The following is a 23,392-nucleotide window of genomic DNA, read 5'->3' on the forward strand; positions in this document are numbered from 1 at the left end:
GCTAAACCCAACGTCACTGGAAACACTAACTTCCACTAAGGTTGCTTCTTTCTCCTTCTTGTTCCATATTACTATGTCAAGTTTAATAGCTCCGTCTTCAAGAATCATAACTGTAGGAATTGCATAGTCATAGTGAACGGTGTATGACTTATTTCCAACTGTTCTTTCTGGTAAACATGTTCCCAAGACTTGTTGCTGCATTCGATATTCAATTTTTTTGCAGATCGTCCAGTGGAGATATTTACACACGCCATAGTGTTGCATTGTATAGTAGCCGCCCCGCAGAAGACCCTTACATCTACTACATATATGTTTGATTTGCAAAGTCACTTTGCACAATGTACATCCTATAATTGCACATTCAAATTGGCACGTAACAATAAATCAACCTTTTCTCGTATGTTTTTACTTTTTTAATGGTTTAGGTTTTAGTAAGCAAAAAATATCAACAACAGATGGACCGTTACAATTTTGTTCCTGTCACCATGAGACTATTATCATCATCTCCATATCATAGTGAACCGATCTTCTTTTGTTTTAATATATAAGTTCATATGCATAGTTTATAATCAGGTTGAGGAAACTTAATATGACCACACATGATCAAAGATTGCCAATGTATGCCTTAGAATATGATTGTATGAAATAAGTGTAGTTTTACTTAAAACTGAATAAAGAAGAAAAAAAAAATGGCTGATATTTACCCCATTCTGGCACGGGTTGCTTTCACATGAATAAAATTTCTTTTCACATAATGGTCCTGTGTAGCCTGGATTACAGAGGCACTGGAAAGCGTTCACTTTATTTAGACAACTACCTCCATGATAGCATGGGCTGCTCAAACATTCGTCTATGTCATTTTCACAGTATTTACCTGAGTATAGAAGACACATCCTTTTACATTCCAAGAAAGAAAAAAAGGATAAAAATTCTATTTTTCTGAGGAATATATATATATATATATATATATATATATATATATATATATATATATATATATTTATAAAATAAAATACGCATCAAGTGCACTTGGAGATGATGATAAAGCCAATCAGTAATATTAGGAAAATAAACAAATATTTTACTTGTTTGAAATTTATCACAAATATATTTCAGAGGTATAGTCCATCTTCAGTGTGTTGTTTTGTTTCTTTTTTTTTCTTTTTCTTCTTCCTTGCCATGTTGTAAATTTGGAGAAAGAAGTCTGTTTATAAAGAGCCGCCCGTTGTATCTGGCGGTTGTATTTTGAAATGTTTGAACTGTGCGTAGGTAACGCGAGAATAATGTCAAGAATGAGAGTTCAATAGAAACGTCGTTTTATTTCGGAGGTAGAAACCATCTTTAGTGTGTTGTTTTGTTTATTTTTTTTCTTTTTCTTCTTCCTTGCCATGTTGTAAATTTGAGCAAATACAACGGCCAGATACAACGCGTGGCTCTATACAAACAGACTTCTTGCCCCAAATTTACAACATGGCAAGGAAGAAGAAAAATAAAAAAATAGACAAAACAACACACTAAAGATGGAGTATACCTCTGAAATATATTTGTGATAAATTTCAAACAAGTAAAATATTTGTTTACTTTCCTAATATTACGTTGTGATTTGCTTTCAAGCGTACTTGATGCGTATTTTATTTTATTCAAATTAAAACAACGTTTCTATTGAACTCTCATTCTTGACATATATTTTTGTCACTGATGAGTTGTTTAGTGTGCCTCCGCAATTCAATGAAACACATGTAAGATGTACTTTATATGAATAAAATATCATAAGTGATAATTGAATACTCTTCTGGTGTTGGAATTTTGACTAATGATATATATATATATATATATATATATATATATATATATATATGTGTGTGTGTGTATGTGTGTGTGTGTGTGTTTAGAGGTATAAAATTTATAAGAAACATTTAAAAAAGATAGGCGAAAATCTCTCGAGAGCTCTTTCAGCTATCATCTCGTTAAAAGAAAATTGATAGCATACGATGAAAATTAATAATATTGGCAAAAATAAAGAGCACTTGGAGAATTTTAAAATGCCCAAAGGCGAGTAAAATAAAGAATTGAATTAGATATATATGTATAAAATGTGACGTTTCTAATGCCGGATGTCACCAGACCACCTTGCATTCAGACGCCGCTATTGTCTTATTTCGTTTCGTCATGTAAGCAGATGGAGACTGTGGAAACTTTAAAGCAGGCGATCGAATTTGGCCAATCAAATTACCCTTTATTGTTTAATGTATGGGCTGAGGCTTGCACCAAGACCCGGCACAAGTTAGAGAAATCACTTCTGAAACGGCAGTGGAGATGAAAAAATCTCTCCTTGTGTTATCGTCACTAAGGGTAAAGAAAACATCAGAAATTAATCGCGTCGAAGATGTCTGACAGATAGGAAAAGGTAGATGCAAGAAAAGTAACAAGAGCGTTTTGAAATGAATCAACTGTCTGAACGAGAATTTTATTAATGCTTGAACTTTCCTACTTCCGAATTGGATGACACAATATATATATTTCATCATTATAATTGCTGTTATTATCATCATTATTATTATTATTATTATTATTATTATTATTATTATTATTATTATTATTGATACCATAACCGTTACCATTATCTTCATTTTCATTGTTATTACCATTAACATTGACATTACTTTTATCACAGCTATTGGTAATATTATCTTTCTTTTTATTTTATTTTTATTTCTATTTTTATTCTATTACTATTATTATAATTATCTTCATTATCATTCTCATTATTATAATTACCCTACTATTATTGGTATTATTACCACTTTTATAAGTAGTAAACGTCTCCTTACTCTTCCACCTTGCCAACTATATGTATCCTTAAACCTTTTTCATCAAGTTAAACACACCCATAGACGTTGCCATCCTATCCTCCGACAGCCCCCTTATAATCACACTCCCTACATCATAACAGAAAAAACTTTAAAATATTGCCGCATATTACCTAATCAATATTACAACCTTGCATTAAAACCCTCCCCCAAAAACTACAGGCGATTTTATAGCCGCTATTTGTCCGTTTAGGTTGCACCTGTCAAAAATACCACTCCATAGATAATAGACACCCCACAAACCATTAAAATAAATTACCATGCAGCCACAATATACTCCCAATTTAACCCAAAATATATACCCCTTAAACTCAACACTATGTTAAAGACCATATACAATAATATACTATACATAACAAGCTTCTCCTTTATTTATTTAGAATTCAATAAAGCTTCCCCCAACATTCTATAATTCCTCTTAATCTTTTTCGCCCCTAATGAACCCTACGCTAGACGCCGCATTTCCTCCATGCTACCTAACACCTTCTCTACTCTTCTGATGAGAAGCATTAGGCTTCGAAATGCCCTGGCATAAAGAGTCCCTTCTATCCCTCAAATGTTGCTTGTATTCCATTATTCAATAAATGATCCATTCTATATCTACCAATATATAGTTTTGTGGCGTCATTTCATACTCTTGTTGTCCTATTGTATAAGCTCCAATAATAATTGTTGAGCTTGGCATTATCCAGATAAGTCTCCTCTTGTGGAATTGAACTCTCTCTTTTCCTCTTACACATTAAGCTATATATATATATATATATATATATATATATATATTAATAAGAGTCACATTAACCAGTAGATAGTTCTTCTCATCGACTGTCTGATATATTCATAATTTTTAAGGCTTTTTTTATCGCCCCATCACATTGTTATTTTTGTATTATATGCATGTTTTGCACTTGGCAAGTGTCCTCACTAATATGTGTACAATAAAAAAAACATATGCAGAAAACTACTCTATATGAAAATGGGTTGAAACAATTGTATGCATGTATTGATGATAAAGCTGACACCTTTTTTGTAATGACCATAAAAAACTGATGAAGTAACATATGATAAAAGTATATGTGTGTGTGTGTGTGTGTGTGTGTGTGTGTGTGTGTTCACTACTGAGATATATACATATATATATATATATGTATATATATATATATATGAATAAAAAAGAATGCGAAAAGTATAAAAGCTTATAACTTTTCTGTATTCGTTTTTAATTGGTGACGTGCAGGAATACAAAATAATAATATTATGAAAAAAAATTAAAAAACTTTTTTCATAAGTACAAATAAAATAATTATAGTAGCAATTATATATATATATATATATATATATATATATATATATATATATATATATATATATAATTGCTACTATAATTATTTTTTATTACCTACAGAGACTAATGTTTCATCCTTTCAGGAATCATCAGTGCAGGAAGTCATGATTACCACCGGTCTGGAGATTCGAACCTGGCCACAAAACCATCTCTGACTCCATTAGCAAGGAACAAACCGCTTGGGCAACATTAACCGCAGCGAGAAATATAGTTGAAGTTAATCCATCAAAAATTGAAACATGGAATTATAATAATGAAGAATCCTTAACCCATGGATTTTTAAAGATAAGCTCTTTTCATCAGAGAATAAACATTAGTGAAAAATGAATGACTGGTTTTGCATGAATTCAAAAATATATAAGAAACTTTTTTAGCAAATCAATCAATTAATTAATGAAATAGTAATATTTTTTTTTTAATTTTTTGTTTTTACATGGGGGTGTCACCGCTTATCAAGGCCGGAGGCCACTCAGGGATAAGGATTACTGCGTGTACAGTAATCAATGAGATAGTATTGTAGTAATCATTAGTATTGGAGATTTGATAGTGTCTTACTTAAGGGGGCGGTTTGTCAGGAATTTGTTTATGTTGGATTTGAAGACATCCAAGTTGTAGTCAGGTGAGAAACAGGCAAACGGAAGAGAGTTCCACAATCGTGCACTTCTGAGAAAGAAGCTCTGCTCATGGAATCTACGTTTGGATTTAGGCACAGATAAAGAGTGGGGAAAATTATTGACAGTAGTTTCAGCCAGACGGGTGCTTCTCGTGAAAGTTTGGCAAGGGGGGACGAGAGATTGGAGCTCAGACGAGCACTTGCCATGGAAATAGCGATAAAACAAAGACAGGCTCACAACGTCTCTTCTGTGGGAGAGAGGCTGCAGGGAAGAGAAAAGGGCATCCCCCACTAAACCACAAAGCCTATTTTGTACTCTGTCAAGGCAGGATAGGCTGTTTTTAGCAGCTCCTGCCCAGATGTGGCAGCAGTACTCCATCCTTGGACGTACTTAGCTTTTATACAGATAGAGAATTGCATCAGTAGTGAGATATCTTCTGGAGCGTTAGAAGGATCCTACCATTTTCCCAGTGTCCTTGGCAACAGATTTGATGTATGTGTTCCATTTTAGATCAGGAGTAAAGGTCAATCCCAGAAGCTTATCAAAACATGGAGCCTCCCCAAGATGAGAGCCATCCATTTCAATTGATGCCAGATGGGGATCAGAGCGTTGATGATGTAAAGATAGAAGCTTGGTTTTGGATGCATTAAAAGTGACCAGCCACCTCTTCCCCCATTGTACTAGGCGCTCAAGATCAGAGGAGAAAGAATTCGAGAGAACTTTGTCATTAATGGCCTTTGATGTGCTGCCATAGATGGTCGTGTCATCAGCATGGATGTCAACGAATGATTTAAGTATGTGTTTTGGGAGATCATTGATATAGATCAGGAAGAGAGTTGGGCCCAGGATGGACCCCTGGGGGACTCCAGCATTAATACTGTGGGCCTCTGATTTCTGCCTATCAACCACTACTCTTATGAACCTATCAGAGAGAAATGATTTAATGATTGAGAAAACATTTCCATTGATACCGTAGCTGGAAATCTTGTGAAGTAGGCCCTTATGCCATACCTTATCGAAGGCCTTCGATATGTCAAAGGTGACTCCAAAGAAAAAAACTCCGATTGTGTTCATATCCTTCACAAAAACATTTTGAGCAAGCAAAAAATGACAAATAATTTCTCCAAACAACGTAAACAGTGATGTCTTGTCGGCATACATACCTGTGTATCCGGGTAGACAATGGCAGATGTAAGATAACGGAGTAATTCCTGGGAGGCATTTCCCTTTTTGGCAAGGTTTATTGTCACAGACATGTTTTAATCGCTTCTTTACTTCACATTTTTCACCCTCAAAAAATTCAGAGCACAGACAAACGAACGATTCCATTTGTTGAACACAAGTCGCCTAAAAGAAGATAATAAGAAGTTTATATACGCACACATATATAAATTAATATATCTATATATTAATACGATAGCGTGTGTGTTATTTTGTGTGTCATGCTTGCATCTTTTTTTTTCTGTCGTTTAATTGTTAAGACCTTCCAGTTCTTGTAATAAATAAGAATTCTTCATAAGTTTTGGTTTCGGTTTCGATTATAGTTGAAGGAAGCCAAGTTATATATATATATATATATATATATAAACGTGATGCATAATAATAATAAATTTTTAGATTAACACTCTCAGCTAAATCCCAATTCCAAAAAGAAATGTTACTTTTATAGGTGATTACGTGTGAAACCCTTAAAAAACTTGACAGAAAGAAAAGCAATCGTTTTATTATTTAGAGTGGAAGATCAGTTTCAAATATACATTTAACGTAAAATAATCAGTAATTCTAATATATATATATATATATATTTTTTTTTTTCTTCATAAGTTTGGGTTTCGGTTTCCATTCAAACTGATGCACCCAAGTCACATGGATATAGCTTTTTCTTTTTTTTTTTTCAAATCACAACTTTATAATATATGAGAATCGATAGAAAATTAACTCTATAATAATATATACAAAATCTGCTTAAATTAAAATATAATATTTAAGCGTATTTTACAACCAGACTATGCTGGGCATCCCTACTAACTTAGATAAATATTTTTGCAGCTTTAACAAAAGAGCTACAATAATATTTGAATGTCCCCATTTATGCTGAACCTCCACAGAATGCCAACATCAATATATTATATATGAAAGAGTCCACCGTGGGATTTCCACAGGTCCCGTTCATATATATATATATATATATATATATATATATATATATATATATATATATATATATATCTGCTGGGACAATTCCAAAATTTTTCCCGATTCCGATATGATTCCAATTTTCGATTCCAATATGATTCCCGAATTCTGATTCCTTATTATTTTTTTTTTTAATTAATAAATATTTAAATAGAGATTTATTGAAGTTTTAGAAAATTTTAAAATTTCCGGGTAATTTTCACATATATTTTTTTCTCAAATATTTTCTTTGTAATTGATTAAAAATTGTAAGAGAGCAAAAGATTTATTTTGATTTTAAAACAAAGCCAGATTCGTTGTTAGTGTACAACATGCTACTTGAAAGTTTTCATAAAAAGTTGAAAATAGTCGACGATTAGTAGGCAAAATAAGAAAACGATGTAAAAACAAAATATTTAACAACGCCCCCTCCCATTGTTACAAACGAATTTCTGAATAATGTTACTATTTAGAAAATCATTTTAACATAGAAAGGACGTAGGCTTTGTTAACTATTCTGTGCCTTCTCTCTATCAATGAAGTTAAAATCTTCTTCTTCTTCTTCTTCTTCTTCTTCTTCTTCTTCTTATTATTATTATTATTATTATTATAAAAACTTGGTGCATTATAAAATTGATTTGCTTTGTTGTAAACAAAAATAAAAACGAGATGCAAATAACAATAATTCTGATGTCGTTTATGAACGTCTCTCTGGAAAGGGATGGGATTAATTTCCAGAGGATTTCCCTTGATCCCGGTTTCAAACCATGTTGATCAAGGGTTTTCCTAAGGACGTTGGTGGTTTGCAGAGGTTTGAAGACCGCCTAAAACATTGGGGATTTGTAGTTTTTTCAGTTGTCCTTCCAGACGACTTGATACTACTACTACTACTACTACTAATACTACTACTACTACTACTACTACTACTACTACTAATAATAATAATAATAAAAAAAAAAAAATTTTTTTAGATTAATACTCTCAGCTAAATCCCCATTCCAAAAAGAAATATTACTTTTACAGGTGATTACGTGTGAAATCCTTAAAAGCTTGATAGAAAGAAAAGCAATCATTTTAGTATTTAGGAAGTATTTGGAAGAACAGTTTCAAATATACATTTAACGTAAAATAATCGGTAATTTAAAAATAATCGGTAATTTAAAAATAATCGGTAATTTTAAAATAATCGGTAATTTAAAAAAAATCGGTCATTTTAAAATTATCGGTAATTCTAAAATAATCGGTAATTCTAAAATAATCGGTAATTCTAAAATAATCGGTCATTCTAAAATAATCGGTAATTTTAAAATAATCGGTCATTCTAAAATAATCGGTCATTTTAAAATAATCGGTCATTTTAAAATAATCGGTAATTCGAAAATAATCGGTAATTTTTAAATAATCGGTAATTTTTAAATAATCGGTAATTTTTAAATAATCGGTAATTCTAATATAATTTTTATTTTTATAATAATCGGTAATTCTAATATATATATATATTTTTTTTAAATAATCGGTGATTCTAATATAATTTTTAAATAATCGGTAATTTTTAAATAATCGGTAATTTTAATATAATCGGTAATTTTAAAATAATCGGTAATTCTGAAATAATCGGTAATTCTAAAATAATCGGTAATTTTTAAATAATCGGTAATTTTAAAATAATCGGTAATTCGAAAATAATCGGTAATTTTTAAATAATCGGTAATTCGAAAATAATCGGTAATTTTAAAATAATCGGTAATTTAAAAATAATCGGTAATTTTAAAATAATCGGTAATTTTAAAATAATCGGTAATTTTAAAATAATCGGTAATTTTAAAATAATCGGTAATTCTAAAATAATCGGTAATTTAAAAATAATCGGTAATTCTAAAATAATCGGTAATTCTTTTTTGGGACACCAGGAAGTCAGATTTCAATCCGCCATTCTGGCTTGCCAGAAAGTATGTCAAAAAGTATGCCAATGCACCAAATTTGATTCCGTCATAAAAAATTGCTACAGAAAAAAATTGCTTTTACATTTTTATCTAGTGAATAAACATAAAATTACATATGAAAAACAACGTTTATTTTTAAAATCCAACAACGGAGCTGAAATCTAGGTTTTGCTTCTAAAACAACTTATTTGATAAATCTCTGTGTAACATACCAGGCAAATACTTTTTTTTAAAGAAAAAAAATTAATAAAGTATATTTTTACAAGAGTCTTAATCCATTTATCAAGCCAATAAACATAAAATTATGTTTAAAACCCACATTTATTATTTTTAAAAACTCAACTTATATTGTAATACAGCTAAAAAGACTGGTACTACTAGATGAGACTGTGTATTGGCTTCCTGAGACGAAATGCACCTACATTGATGTTCCTTTTTGTTTTTCTATACTCTTCTGTAAAACTTAATTATGTTCTACAAAACCAAAAACAAAAACAACAGTCCTTTCCCTCTCCTACTTTTTTTTCTTCCCCTTCTTCCCGTTTCTGGATATGACCTTAAACTATATCCAGTGGTGAGGCTCCAGCTTGTGGGCTTTGTGGAGTGTGGAGCCACCCTTTAATTGCCATTGCTCCCAGATCCATTCTGACCCGGAGTGGTAGTACCTGTTAGGGTCCCAACTATGGGTTAAATAGAAACCGACTTAAAAACAACAAATATATTCTATTAAAAAAATTTTCTTCAAAATCTTTGGATTCGGCATTAAATAACCTGAAAAGGGTTGATATGCCGTAAAGCAAAACAAACAAACAAACAAACACCTAAAAAGAAAAACATGATTCCCATTTTTAGATGATTACACGTAAACAGCTTGAAAAATTTAGTGGTAAAAATACAATAAAACACCAAACAATAAGTTTCGTATATAAATTAAACACAAAATAATCACACCTTGTTGGTCAGACAATGTTTTAAGGATATGTAACCAACTTTATTTGTTTTAAATCTTAGAAATGTTAATCAAATTTTAGTAAAAAATATGTAATTGTTAAAAGTCATAAAAGCTACGCTTTCTTACTACTATTCCTAAGTCTGGGTGGTAATACAGAAAATAAAGCAGTTACATGTGATTTTATAATTTTGCTGATCAGACTTAGAAGCCAATTCTCTATTGATTATTATATTGTACCCAATATATAGTAGTGATTTGAAAAGCAAAAAGAAAAAAAGAAGAAAATATGACTCGGGTGCCATTAGCTAGAATGGAAACTAAAAATCGTTACTGTTTGAACTATGACCAGAGGGATAAGAAATAGTTAAAAAAGAACCGACTTTAACGTATATTTATGCACGCATACAAGAGCATTTTCAGTTGACTTACACCAATCAAGTTCTATTTTGTTTTTTAATTTTTACTCTTAACAGCTATTTTTACCGGCTAAAAGCCCATAAAATAACAGTCCACAAAAACATGCAATCATTTAACCATCCTCATACCGTTCTGTGACTTTGCATCTCGGAGGAGATGCACTTTGAAAATATAGAAACAGACAGATAAACGAACATGGTGTTTTATAAATTAGATTTAGCCGACAATTATATTAAGAAGACAGAATATTTATTGTTTTAAAAAATAATTAAATTTCTACACTTTTAAATAAATAAAAAAACCAAAGCGACATATTTGTTTTATTTATTTAAATAATAAAGCTGGTAATGAGAATTATTTTTACAGAGGAACAAAAACGTCTTTTTTTTCTTGATAGTTTTGACCCGCACATATATTTATTATTTCAAAAGGAATATCATAATTTACAAGAAATTATAAGGATTGATGTTGAAAGTACCATGGTATTTCGGGTTTGTATTACTGTACACATAAATTCGAAAAAGTTGTCAAAAAACAAATATATAACAAATAAATGTTATCAAAGGCAAGATAAGTTACTTTTCTGCCAAACTGGATATATTTTTTGTGTTTTTATTCAATGTAACATATTTATTCAGCTCGAAAAACATACAGTGTTTACCGATGTATTCGAAAATTCAAGATGGCGTCTCACACCCTCTTTAACACCGTAAGTATGGAAAAAGGTGTTATAAATAAAAAAAAAACTATACAAAATACTATTAAAAACCCGACGAATATATGTCAACCTATGTCACGGTAACATATATTGAGCGAGTTTTTAACAGAATTTATCCGGTTATTTATTTATAACATCTTTTCCCACACTTACCGTGTTAAAGAGAGAATAAGACGCCAGCTTGAATGTTCCAATACATCGCTAAACACTGTATGGTTTTCGAGCTGAATAAACATGTTACATTGAGTAAAAACACGAAAAATATATCCAGTTTGGTAGAAAAGTAACTTATCTTGCCTTTGATAACATTTATTTGTTATATATTTGTTTTTTGACAACTTTTTCGAATCTATATGTACAGTAATACAAACCCGGTATTTCTAACGGGGTGCTGATAATTTTGTTTATGTGTAACTGTAGTTTACAAAACGACAAAGAGTTAAAAAAACAAAAAAACAAACAAATATACAATAAATAAATGTTATCAAAAGCAAGATAAGTTACTTTTCTACTGAAAACTGCTGAGTCATTCAGCCTCACTTTCTTTCTCACTTTGAGCCGGAACTTTTTTTAGGAAAGGACTTTCTTCTCCTCTCACCGTTTTCTCTGCTTGAGCAAAAGCACAGTCGCCTATCTGTCTGAGTTCGGTCTTTTATTCCTCTCAAATCTCGTGAATTCTCGCGGTTAGTCTCACCCTCTTTCCCATAAAACCAACCACTTCTTTGTTTTCCTCTTCTTCCTCTCCTAGCCCCTGTGTATCAACAGAAAACAGAACAAACTTCATCTGGAATATCATCGACTAAGTTAACATCTTCACCCACACTGGGTGTCCACTCACCCAACATCTCATTAATGGTCACAAATCTCTCACTCACATTTTCCGAAGGCATGCCAGAGCAGGCCAGTTGTGGGCCCAGTCCTACTATGGGTTGCAGGTCTCTTACATGGCGTGGCATTCCAGCAACTGATATATTTTGTGTACTGGTATTCCCAGTCACATGTCCCACTCCATACTTTGTAGTATACCATCCGTGTGGAGCCTTTACCCACACTTGGTCACCCGTTTTGTAGACAGTTTGCTGTTGATTGTCTATCGGTGTCGTTATTCCATCAATTCCTGTAAGCCATATGCAGTACCGATGGACCATATTGGCAGGTGCTGTAGCAGAGGACAAGTCATCCTTCAGCATAACGTTGTACTAATATACTGCCTCTGGGATAGTACACCATTTCTTTTTGACACTTCTATGACATCGCTTGATGATGCTATTACCAGAGGGAACATATGCACAACGAAATCAAGTCTAATTCTCTAATCATCTATAAAGGCTTTAAACAAGCTGCTCTAAAAGACTGCGTCATTAGAATTTCTGACGGTGGACCTCGTTCATAGAAAAGAGTCTTTAGTTGATTGATTATACATTTTGCATCTTGCTGAGCGAGGCGTCGCCAGACGGCAAACTGAGCAGCTCTGCAGTCAATCAATGTCAACAAATGGGCCTCATCGTAATGAGTGATATCTATCACTATCCTATGCCATGTTTGTTTAGCATTTAAAGCCCCCTTTGACCATTGTATGGGTGACAGATCAATTGACTGACATTCTTCACATTCTTTGATGACGGTTCTCACAGCAGCTTTGGAAACCCCAGAGTTAATTCACTTCACAAAGTAGAGTGTCTGCTTCACACCAGGATGACCACTTTGTTGGTGAGCAATTTTGATCTGGTCTAACCCGATTGAGTTCACAGATGCAATGCAGACAGGTTACATAGGTTCGCTGTTCCTCTTAATCGCATCAAACCTCCGCTGAGGCACTCTCATCAATTGATTCGCCTTATTTTGGCTAGATTTGACCAAGACTACATCTATCGACATATATGTATATTCCTTCACCAGTTTTATTATTGTGTCAAGACATCATCGGATGAGCATCTCACGCATAGCTTTAGTCTGTATCCTGGCTCTGCTGGTAAGGCCCATTCGTGGACACATGCGGAATCGGTGAATAAGTGTAAGGTGATCATCTTCCAGAGGATTGCCTAGTTTATTCCTTTAATGATGGCATCGAGTTCTGCTAGGGAGTCCTTTTCTGGACGTAACCAGCATGCATCCTCTATCACAGTCAATGACACACCGGTAGCAAGAGAGTTTTGCCTTTGACGCACCATTTGCCTTGTGCCAGATCTTCTTTGTGGAGTTTGGTGAGAACCTCCTTGATCATAGTTTTGAGAGGGACGTCATTTACTTTATTCTCCCACCCTGTAGTGACGTCAGATGCTCTCGTTTTGATAAATGCCACAGCAACACGAAGGCAATCACCCTCGGCCAGATGTCAACCCCACTTGCCACAAAGCGAAAATATATTTTGTCGCGTGACAACATGAGGTATGTCTGGGATCTTGTTCCCTCTTCTCCAACACAGAGCATTATCCTCTCCCCAGATCTGCAAATCAAGCACTCGTGCACTATCCTGCAGTTTCTCTGGTTCTTTGCTGAGAAGTCCAAAGTTGCTGAGATACTCCTTCACATGTGCTGCAGGCACAACACCTTCATCCACATATACATCGTCAATATAAGAGAATGTTGCCTGCTGTATATGCTTGTCCATCGTTAAGATAGCATCAACAATGGTTTGCATGATAGATGGTACCACATTGAGTCCAAACCCCATGCAGGTCAGGCAATACCTCTGTCCTTTGATTATTACTGCTTGGTATGGCCACAGTGATTTGTGCACGTTTACTTGAAGGTATGCCTTGCAAAGGTCTAACACCAATACATTTGATCCCACCCGCCGCCATTCTCTCAATTTTTCGGTACATGGGCCGTAAATTGGTTTACATGATAGTCGAACACTGGCAAAAGGTGAGCCTTTTGTTGGTTCTGCTGAACGACCGCCATTATTGGGATCAGGCCCTTTGTGAGCCCCAATTCCTTCTCTGGGTACGGAAACAACCATCCATTATTAATCCAGGCCTGTAGCTTAGTATCATAGTTTCCACGGGGTTTTGCAGGGATGTTATACTCTAGCACTTTATTGTATAAATTTTGTGGTGGCTGATCACCGGACCACTTCCAAGCCATGGTCCAGGTTTTAATGCGTTGCGCAAAAGTCGGGTTGTTCCAGCTGAATGGTCGCACTCAAAGCTGTTTGAACAAAATGTGCTTTGCCTCCCTTATCAATATGCACACAGCCAAATTTCTTGATAACCCAGAAGGAGGTCAAACCCCAATGGTTTGCTGTCGACCACCAGTACGATAGTCTTCAGAGGATTCCTGTTGGCTAATGTTAATGTTATGCTACTAACACCATGGCTTAACAGACACATCCACGGTCAAAGACTGCATAAAAAAACGTCTTGTATGCACCGGCTCGACGCAGGGCTTCCAGTTAAAAAAAAGAAAAATAATTAAAAAAAATGATTACGAACCAATGGGAAGCTTTGGTACCTTTTAAAGAAATGTTGATTTCCATCGCTGCTGGGAGCCCCCGGAAAACTATAAAAGCCCAAGATTTTATGAACCAGGTAGAGAATTCAGCAGGAGGATTTGAGAAGATAATTCATCTCGCTACGTCAGTGAACATACGAATGGATTCTGTCACCAAACCTTAAGAGATGTGAAGAAGAAAAGGAAAAAGAAGACACTGAAGTGGACCAAAGCCAACTCTGCTCCCACATTACAGGCCCAGCACCTTCATTTACTAATCGTTGTCTGGTTCACACGTAAACCGATAAGTAAAAACCAAATGAACATTCTCTTTTTTGTTGATTTCTCTCCATGCTGACTTTTCTTTCACACATTCACGAACATTCTCCTCCACCACTGAAACGAACACTTTCAATAAATAAAGCTGCTTTTCTTACTTTTAAAATTTAATGTCTGTCTTATTTATTTTATGGAGTCAGGTAGTTACATGTTAAAATGCAAACCTGATCAAACCATGGGCTATACATGTTTACTCTTTCCAAGAACTAACACCCTTTTTTTTCTTACAGGCCATATTAACGAAGATAATAAATAAGCTTGTAATTAAATGTTAGAATGAGACTCTTGTCTTTCATCATACAATCTAGATAGAAAAGTAACTTTTATTGGCTGCGATGACATTTATTTATTTATTTATTTATTGACCATTTTTTTTTTGTTATGTTAACTACAGTTAAGCATGCCCATAATTTTAATAAAAATAAAGGCTAAACGACAAAAATAAAATAAAAAAAATAATAAAAATAACAACACCCAAATCGATAATTAACAAAGACTTAAGCGTGATCAACGGACCGTAAACATAGAAAGGTACGAACATTTTAGCATATAAATAATAATTAATTGGGATAAAGATTAATGTCTACCCCATGAAGACAAGGATTGGGTTCGCACGGTAACATCTGCTCTTCACAAACAGTCCCTGTATATCCTGTAGGACATTTGCATTGGAAGGAGTTCAATTGGTCGTAGCATGTTCCACCATGTAAACAAGGGTTGCTCACGCATTCATTTACGTCCACATCACATAGAAAACCTGCAAATAGCAAGGGAGATTTCATATTGATACTAGAAATATTGTGACCCGTGGAATCCACCATTGAGCTCTGATTAAGATGCTTGAATCAAGAAAAGTGAATTTGTTAAGCCAGTTAAATTTGAAAAAAAAAAAAAAAGAAGGAAACTGAATAAAAAATTAGTCGCTTTGTGCTCGGTATATCTTCTTTTCTTTCTTCCCCTCTAAGGGTGAAATAGTAGTATTACTACTCTCTTATATCTCAATATAGCAAGAAAGAAGGAGAGGAGAATAAAGAGGGTAAAAAAATCGCCAAAGGAGAGAAATTGATTATGTCTAACTGCTAATGATCAGAAGAAGGGAGAATAGTAACAGTATATAAAATAAAGGCAGAGGAGCTGAACATCATACAGTAAAAGAGGGTGGGAGTGATAGACCGAAACTTGGTAAGAAGAGATAGGGAATTAAGTTAATTGAGTTAATGACAAATTACAATTAGTTAGAACAATTCAAATAGAAGTTTTTATAAACATACTTCAATCCAAAAATAAATAAATATTTGAACATGTATTTTATGTGATTAAAATATATAGCAAAAGCCTTAGGGAAAAATCCATTAACTCATATATTAAATTATATTAACTCAGTATAATGATATATGCATTTTCCATCTCCAAAAACAAGTCTTGATAAATACACTATTTCTACAAACTTCTACAAACCGGCAAAAACATTTTGTGTAAAGAAAAGAAAGCAAAATTGAAACAAAACTAACCAACCAACCAATCAAAAATGAAAACAAAACAAAAAACAAAAACAAAAAAAAAAAAACGGATCAAGTGTGGTGACCTGTACTTGTTTCACATGGTTGACCTCTGAACAACCTTAGATCAACAGCTTGTGTTGCTGAACTAATCAGGTTTGTTCCTGCTGTATTTCTGCTGTGTTTAAAGAATGACCATACATTGACATATAAAAATATAACAACGATATATCTTTATTGTCGGTGACCGTTATGGATGGTTGGGTGTTAGGAAGGAGATGCACACACGGGAATTCAACAGGTTTATTATTCTTGCATCCAAATCGTTGATCAACAATGATATCCTTTTCAGTGTTTATTGTATAACTATTTGTGACCACCTGAAACGCCCCTTTTGGGATGCTATTGTCACTGTAACAACATCTCAAGGGCGTTTTTTTCGGCTATTACCGTTTCACTGGATTGACCTGAATTTTATTACACCTGTGTAATCTTTTGCTGAAAGTGACCTTTCAAACATCATACTTTTAACTGCTATTTTTTTTGATAATTAAACAAGTTTGTTGCTCCTTCATACGTCAGGTTTATAATTTTTATTCAAACGCTATTTTAATGCATTTTCTTTTTTACAAAGGAGTCACCACACATCAAGGTCTGAAGGCCACTCGCGAATAAGGATTAATGAGTGTACGGTAGTCAATGGGATAATATTGTAGTAATTGTTAATAGTGGAAACTTGGTAAATTGGATTACTTAAGGGAACGGATCATCAAGAACTTGTTTACGTTAGACCTGAAGACCATATTGTAGTCAGCGAGAAAGCAGGGAAACGGAAGAAAGGAAATTATTGATAGTAGTTTCAGCTAGATGAGAGTTTTTCGTGAAAGTTTAGCAAAGGGGGAACCATAGATTGGAGCTCAGACGAGCACTTGGTATTTGATACATTTGATAGGTATTTTATTGTATTTATGCATGCAAGCACACATACTGGTTTGTGTATTGAAATTCATGCATCCATCCATACTGGTTTGTGAACATAACTGCATACATCCTCACATACTTGTTTGTATACAGCAGCTATTTTCTTCATATTTGGATTCTTTGGACTATCGTTCTCATCTTGTTGGAGGGCGGGGGCTGAAAGACCGCAGGGATAAAAAAAGAGGAGACTATGTTATTTGCTGCGACACTGTCGACCCAGCATCACGTGACCTAACTTTTCCCAAATTGAAAACGAGGCTTGAATTTCAGACCTTCTTGCACTATTTGTACAAAAAAAACCCAAAAAAACCCCCCAAAAAAACCCAGTTATAAACTAATCATGATGATATGTTTATCGAATAACAATGTGGATAAAATAAATCATAGTTGTTTAAAATGCCCCTTCTACAAACTGGCAAAAACATTTTGCACTGACCTTATAAAACAACAATGAAAGAATTTATTTAAGGAATCTATACGGTTGGATATAGGTTGACAATGTTAGGACAGTGTCCAAGTGATGAAATGAAATTAAAAAAAGAAGTTCTTTGGCTGTCTAAAATCTGTGAGCATTTTAAATTCAAGTGATATAGTCTGTGCTCGGGAATCCAGTGGACAAAGGCAGGAGAAAGCAAGGAGGTGTCTTTCCTGGTTGCTTTCAAGAACCTTTCTACTCACTGCAGGAACAGATGAAATTAAAACCCTTGGAACTGATTAGTCATTGTGTGACCCAAATATTAAACAGGGCCTGTTCTCCAAGAGAGAAAAAAAACATTAATATCTATGCTTGCTACAGTTCTTGGCTTTAATATTTTACAAAATTATGATGCCATTATAAATTAATATGGACAGCATTGAGATAAATTCAGATCTTATCAAGGCAAGATTCTTTAAATAGACCCTCATATATTATCTCTACTATTATATAAAAAGAACTTTGTGTGTGTATGTCTGTGTGTGTGTGTGTATGAGAGAGAGAGAGAGAGAGAGAGAGAGAGAGAGAGAGAGAGAGAGAGAGAGAGAGAGAGAGAGAGAGAGTTCCCTATGGACTCGAAAACGACTGAACTGATTTTTATGAAATTTCACATGAACGTACTTTATGTGCCTGGCAGTGTCCTTAGATAGGTTTGTATCGGAATATCTTTGATAAGTATTGAATCAAAATAATCTGATAAAAGAAGGAACAGGCGATTTTGACCAAAGTTAACACCTTACACAGCCTAACAGCACAAGTGTATTTCAGAAGTTTTATTACCACACAAGTCGAAAAGCCCAACATATAAAATCAACATTAGGTTCTTTGATATGACAGAGGCACGTTCGAAATGAGTGTTTTTTTTCTTTAAAGCACAATTGCACCATGATACTTGACTTTTTTATTTTAAACTTAAATTCAAGCCTTTATATATAAAAAATAATTTCATAAAATTAGCAGTAGATTCTCTACAGTGCAATGTAGACAACAATGTATTGTGAACTAAGTTACTGCAGTGAGACATATGAAGCTTCCTCCTAGTGCACCACGATGGGTCCCCAACTAGAGCAGGTAATCAATCGATTTGATTAAAAAATTGGCGATTACACCAATTACAACGACAATAAAAATATGGCAGTGTGAAACATTCGTTGATCATTATTCAATCCTAGGCAACGTCGGGTCTCCCTGCTAGTATTTTATATTTTGGAAGTATGCATAACTAAACGAAAATATGTTGATGAGATTTAGATTCAAGTATTATGAAAATTTATTAGTAAATGATAATAATTGTTGTCTCACCTGTTCGTCCTGGTGGACACTGACACTTGTAAAATGCCAAGCCATCAATACACGTCGCATCTTTATGGCAACGATTATAGAGACAGTCATTTTGATTCTGTCGACAATTTTTTCCAATCCAACCTGGAATTTAAAAGAAAAAAAAACTACATCTATATAATAATACGCTATGACACTTCATGTCCGTACATATGTGAAACAATAAGAATTAGATATATATTAGGTTACGTGGTCTTGATAGCAAGCAGGGTGGCTCATTCCTTGGCTGATTACTATGATGAATTCAACTGATAAAACGATAAAGTAAAAATAAGTATAGTTTTAAAAAAAGGCAAAAGTGCCTTATCTATTCTGTTTGGATATTTTTTCTTCAGTTTGCAAATTCCACAATTCTCCATCCCTGAAGACATTTTCTCTCACATCATAGAGAAGCAAAGAAAAAACTCCTTTTTCTTGTTCGGCTCAGTGGTGTTAATATCAGAATTTTATGAATGTAATTTCACAGCATGGGCACAAAAAGAACGAATGTTACTCTCTTGAACCCAAGAAACATATATCGCCATAATAGCATCGAAACTAAACCCAGACCTTGTCATAATAATATTCAACACAAGAGAAATCAGCCCATACCACAATAGTATTACAAAGGTGCCGTGACCAGGATACTAACAAGGAGAGGGTTCACAAGAGGGTTCAGCCCATCCCACAATAGTATTACAAAGGTGCCGTGACCAGGATACTAACAAGGAATACATTCACAGACACATTGCATGATAGCATTACAAAGATACCTTATGACTAGTGCTATAACAACAGCATATTCTTTTCATTGTTTTGACTCTCGAGTATATATCCGACACCGTTAGACACAGTTAATCAACCGAGAACTACATCACTCTATATAAAAACATATAAGATATCAACGAGCACACACTCGAGAGTCAAAACAATGAAAAAAATATGCTGTTGTCCTAGCCCGACTTATAACCTAGAGAGACATCCAGCTTTGGAAGTTAGAATACAACCCAGGGAGACATTCAGAGACGAGACACAGCATAATAGAGTTACAATCGATCTTTAAAACACAGGATCAACTCTGGATATCAATCACAAAAATTATCTATGATGCAAAAGCAGTGATCTGGAATGATCCCTACATCACACCACAATGAAAGAAAATAAAAGAAAACAGCTTTATATATGTGGCAACTTTTCTCTGCTTCTCTACCTTGGCCCAATTTGTTAGTGCATTATGTATACATATAATAAATTGTATATATTTTTTTTTTTAATTATTTGGACTATTATCCTCATCTTTTAGTTGTTGTTTTTACAACATTTTGGACAATTATTCCTCTGGCCTTCGTCGTTATACAATTTATTCATCTCCAAAATAATTCCAAACTAATTCAATAATAATCCATACGGTTCTGACAATTGGAAGAATAATTGAATTTATAAAAACCAAAAAATCCAACCTTGATGACCCTTTGGGGCTCATGGTGCAATGGATAGAGATGCGGAATATCTGCGATTCCAGGTGAGCATTGAGTTAGAGGTAGCAGTTTCAATCCTACCCAAAGCCGGTCAGAGGATTAGTTGACCAAACCGTGGTGAGATGACAACAGCTATTGAAGGCAGCAGCAATTGCTGTAGATGATGTTCCTATTCCGTCGCGATTAACTTGATGAAGGCCAGAGGAATAATTGGCCAAAACGTTGGGATAGCAACAGAAGATGAGGATAATAATTCAAATAATTAAATTTTAAAAATTATACAATTTACTCATCTCCAAAATAATTCCAAACTAATTCAAAACTCATATAGTGTGCCGCTATGTTGGGAACCACTATGCTAGACTAAGAGTATCTGTCACAACGTCTATTCAACACTCTTGTGACATCACAATCATTACTTTTAGCCAGAAAAGTTCCCAACACAATTGGAGACAACTCCAAACAACCAGAAACTACTGTGTGTTTAATTACGAAGGTCATTCCAAAAGTAATGCATCCTATTTTTTAACTAAAAAAAAATGTTGAAGACCTATGAAGATGAGCACGGTACCATTAAAACAAGCAACCTTTTTTACTCCATAATTTATTTTTCTACATAGTCACCACCATTCTCAATGCACTTTTGCCAGCAATGGGGTAGTGGCTTTGCATGGGCATCTGGAGCATGCTTTGTGACTCACATCTATATCGCAACTCTGAAATCAACAAATCCATCTCTTGACTGTGCTGACGTCAACTACATTGGTTTTGTAATCGTTCAACAAGTGTTGGTGAACATTAATCGATTCATTTTTTTCTGCATGGAGGAATTCAATGATGCATCTCTGCTTCTATCATGTGTCCATGACAAGGGTTGCTTTCTTAGAGTCTCACCCAGTCAGTGTAACATAAAGATGAAATTTTCAGGTTATGAATGCATAAGTTCAGTCATCATAACACTGCAATATGCAATCCCCTCAGATCCATTCAGGTGGAATTTAAAAAAATAGGAGGCATTACTTTTGGAACGCCCCTCGTACTTACCAAGATTACAAAGTTTGCGCCCTGTCTTCTTTTCACATGTGTAGTGACCTTTGTAGGAGTTGGTTTTGATGCAAAACGTGCTACAATCATGACCGTAATAATTTGCGTCGCAGTAGACTTTTAATTTTAAACTGATACTGAAAAATAAAAATAAAAAACAGTTACTAATATAATATAAATAAGTTCAAATTTCAACAAACTTGATCAGTTTTAATTAATTAAATTTAATTAATATAATATAAATAAGTTCAGATTTCAACAAACTTGATCAGTTTTAATTAATTAAATTTAATTAATATAATATAAATAAGTTCAGATTTCAACAAACTTGATCAGTTAAATTGTCTGAATAGCCATATGGGCCTGGCTCAAATTCTAATACTATTTACTGTTAGTCCCAGTAGCCTAAGAAGAGTTATCCTCTTTAGACCCAATCAACATAACCAAACACAGATTCAAAATCGGTCGTGATCTAACTTAGAACTGATTTAATTTTCGAATATCTAGGTTAAAGATCAGGATTACGGTAAGGTAAAATTGACAATTTTGCAGTACCTTTTTATTATTATTATTTTTTTTTTTACAAAGGAGTCATCACTCGAGGATAATGGTTAATGAGTGTACAGTGGTCAAAGGGAACATGTCTTAGTCATCGTTAGTCGTGGAAATTATGTAAATTGAATTACTTAAGGGGAACGGCTCATCAAGAATTTGTTCACGTTGAACTTGGAGACAATCACATTGTAGTCAGTTGGAAAGCAGGAAAACAGAACACAGTTCCACAGCTGCTTATTGTAGAGAATTACTACTTGACTCATATTGTCGCCAAATATTGTCCGAATTCTATAAGACCTTGATTTTAATCATTCATCTTGACATTAAAAAGTGCGGTCACGGACCAAAATTTTTACTGAATTTCAGCTTCTGATTTTTTCCAAATTTCGTGTTTGTCTCTAATGCTTTCTGTAACCACCATGCAGGATTTCAGCCTGATCAGATAAATATTCTTTTTATGGAAAAACTTTGGGAATATTTATTTTATACAATATAGAGAAGTATGGCCTAGATCAGATCTTGGCCCATCCTCACATTATCAGATGGATTTATGCAGTCTCAGAACTGACTCATTTTATTTTCTTAATTGATTCATCTGTTTGAACAACCGTTATCACAAGAAATATGGGATTGCACATGTTGCCTTACCTGCTGACAGAGCCTGTCATATTGAGCACTCGAGGAATAGAATACTTTTTCATCCCACCACTGCTGGATCGGAACTGGTACTCAAAATGATCGACCCTTTCTTGCACGTTGACGTCATCATAATCCAAAACAGCTACTTTCAGTTTAACGATACCCTCAGGAATAGAAGTAAAAAAAAAAAAGAAAAGGCACACAGGGTTTAACAAGTATCGGGAATCGATGATCAGCAGTTTATTAACAACTCTTAAAACTATGGTATGTAAAAACCTGTTTTCTGTGACTAGAAGAACTGTAAAAGGGTAATTATAAAAATGTCAAAACTTTGTCAAACGCAAAAGAAAATAATCTCACTCTATATATAAATGATAAAAAGTGTCTGCCTATCTGTTATGGTCCTATACACTTTATATATTGAACAGAAAAGTGTAACAACAAATAAAAAAAATGTGCGATTATACGTCAGTCCGACTGCGAAATGTGCATGACTTGTACATAACTTGTGTGCTAACGCCAAGACATATTCTCCAGGTCTTTATACTAAGAGGAAGATTTTCTTATTATCCGTAGGGTGAACACGCCACAAACATTAT

General features: G+C 33.9%; 1 protein-coding gene across 3 annotated transcripts in view; it reads right to left on the reverse strand.

Moving 5' to 3' along the window:
* The window catches only part of LOC145255248 (uncharacterized), an 87,392-nt gene that overhangs the window by 14,811 nt on the left and 49,189 nt on the right, over positions 1-23,392 (reverse strand). For 2 of the 3 annotated variants that reach the window (XM_080113937.1, XM_080113938.1), the window contains 6 exons: positions 22,803-22,957; positions 21,600-21,736; positions 19,060-19,182; positions 15,390-15,559; positions 5,990-6,173; positions 705-874 (listed from right to left, as the gene is read on the reverse strand). In XM_080113937.1, coding sequence (XP_079970063.1) covers positions 705-874; positions 5,990-6,173; positions 15,390-15,559; positions 19,060-19,182; positions 21,600-21,736; positions 22,803-22,957 — 939 coding nt within the window. Of the gene's footprint in view, positions 1-704; positions 875-5,989; positions 6,174-15,341; positions 15,560-19,059; positions 19,183-21,599; positions 21,737-22,802; positions 22,958-23,392 lie in introns of all 3 variants that reach the window. The other variant, XM_080113940.1, reaches the window with a different exon arrangement.

The sequence above is a fragment of the Euprymna scolopes genome, chromosome 3 (genome assembly GCF_053919585.1).
Source record: "Euprymna scolopes isolate OS-2025 chromosome 3, ASM5391958v1, whole genome shotgun sequence".
NCBI classification, from domain to species: Eukaryota; Metazoa; Mollusca; class Cephalopoda; order Sepiida; family Sepiolidae; genus Euprymna; species Euprymna scolopes.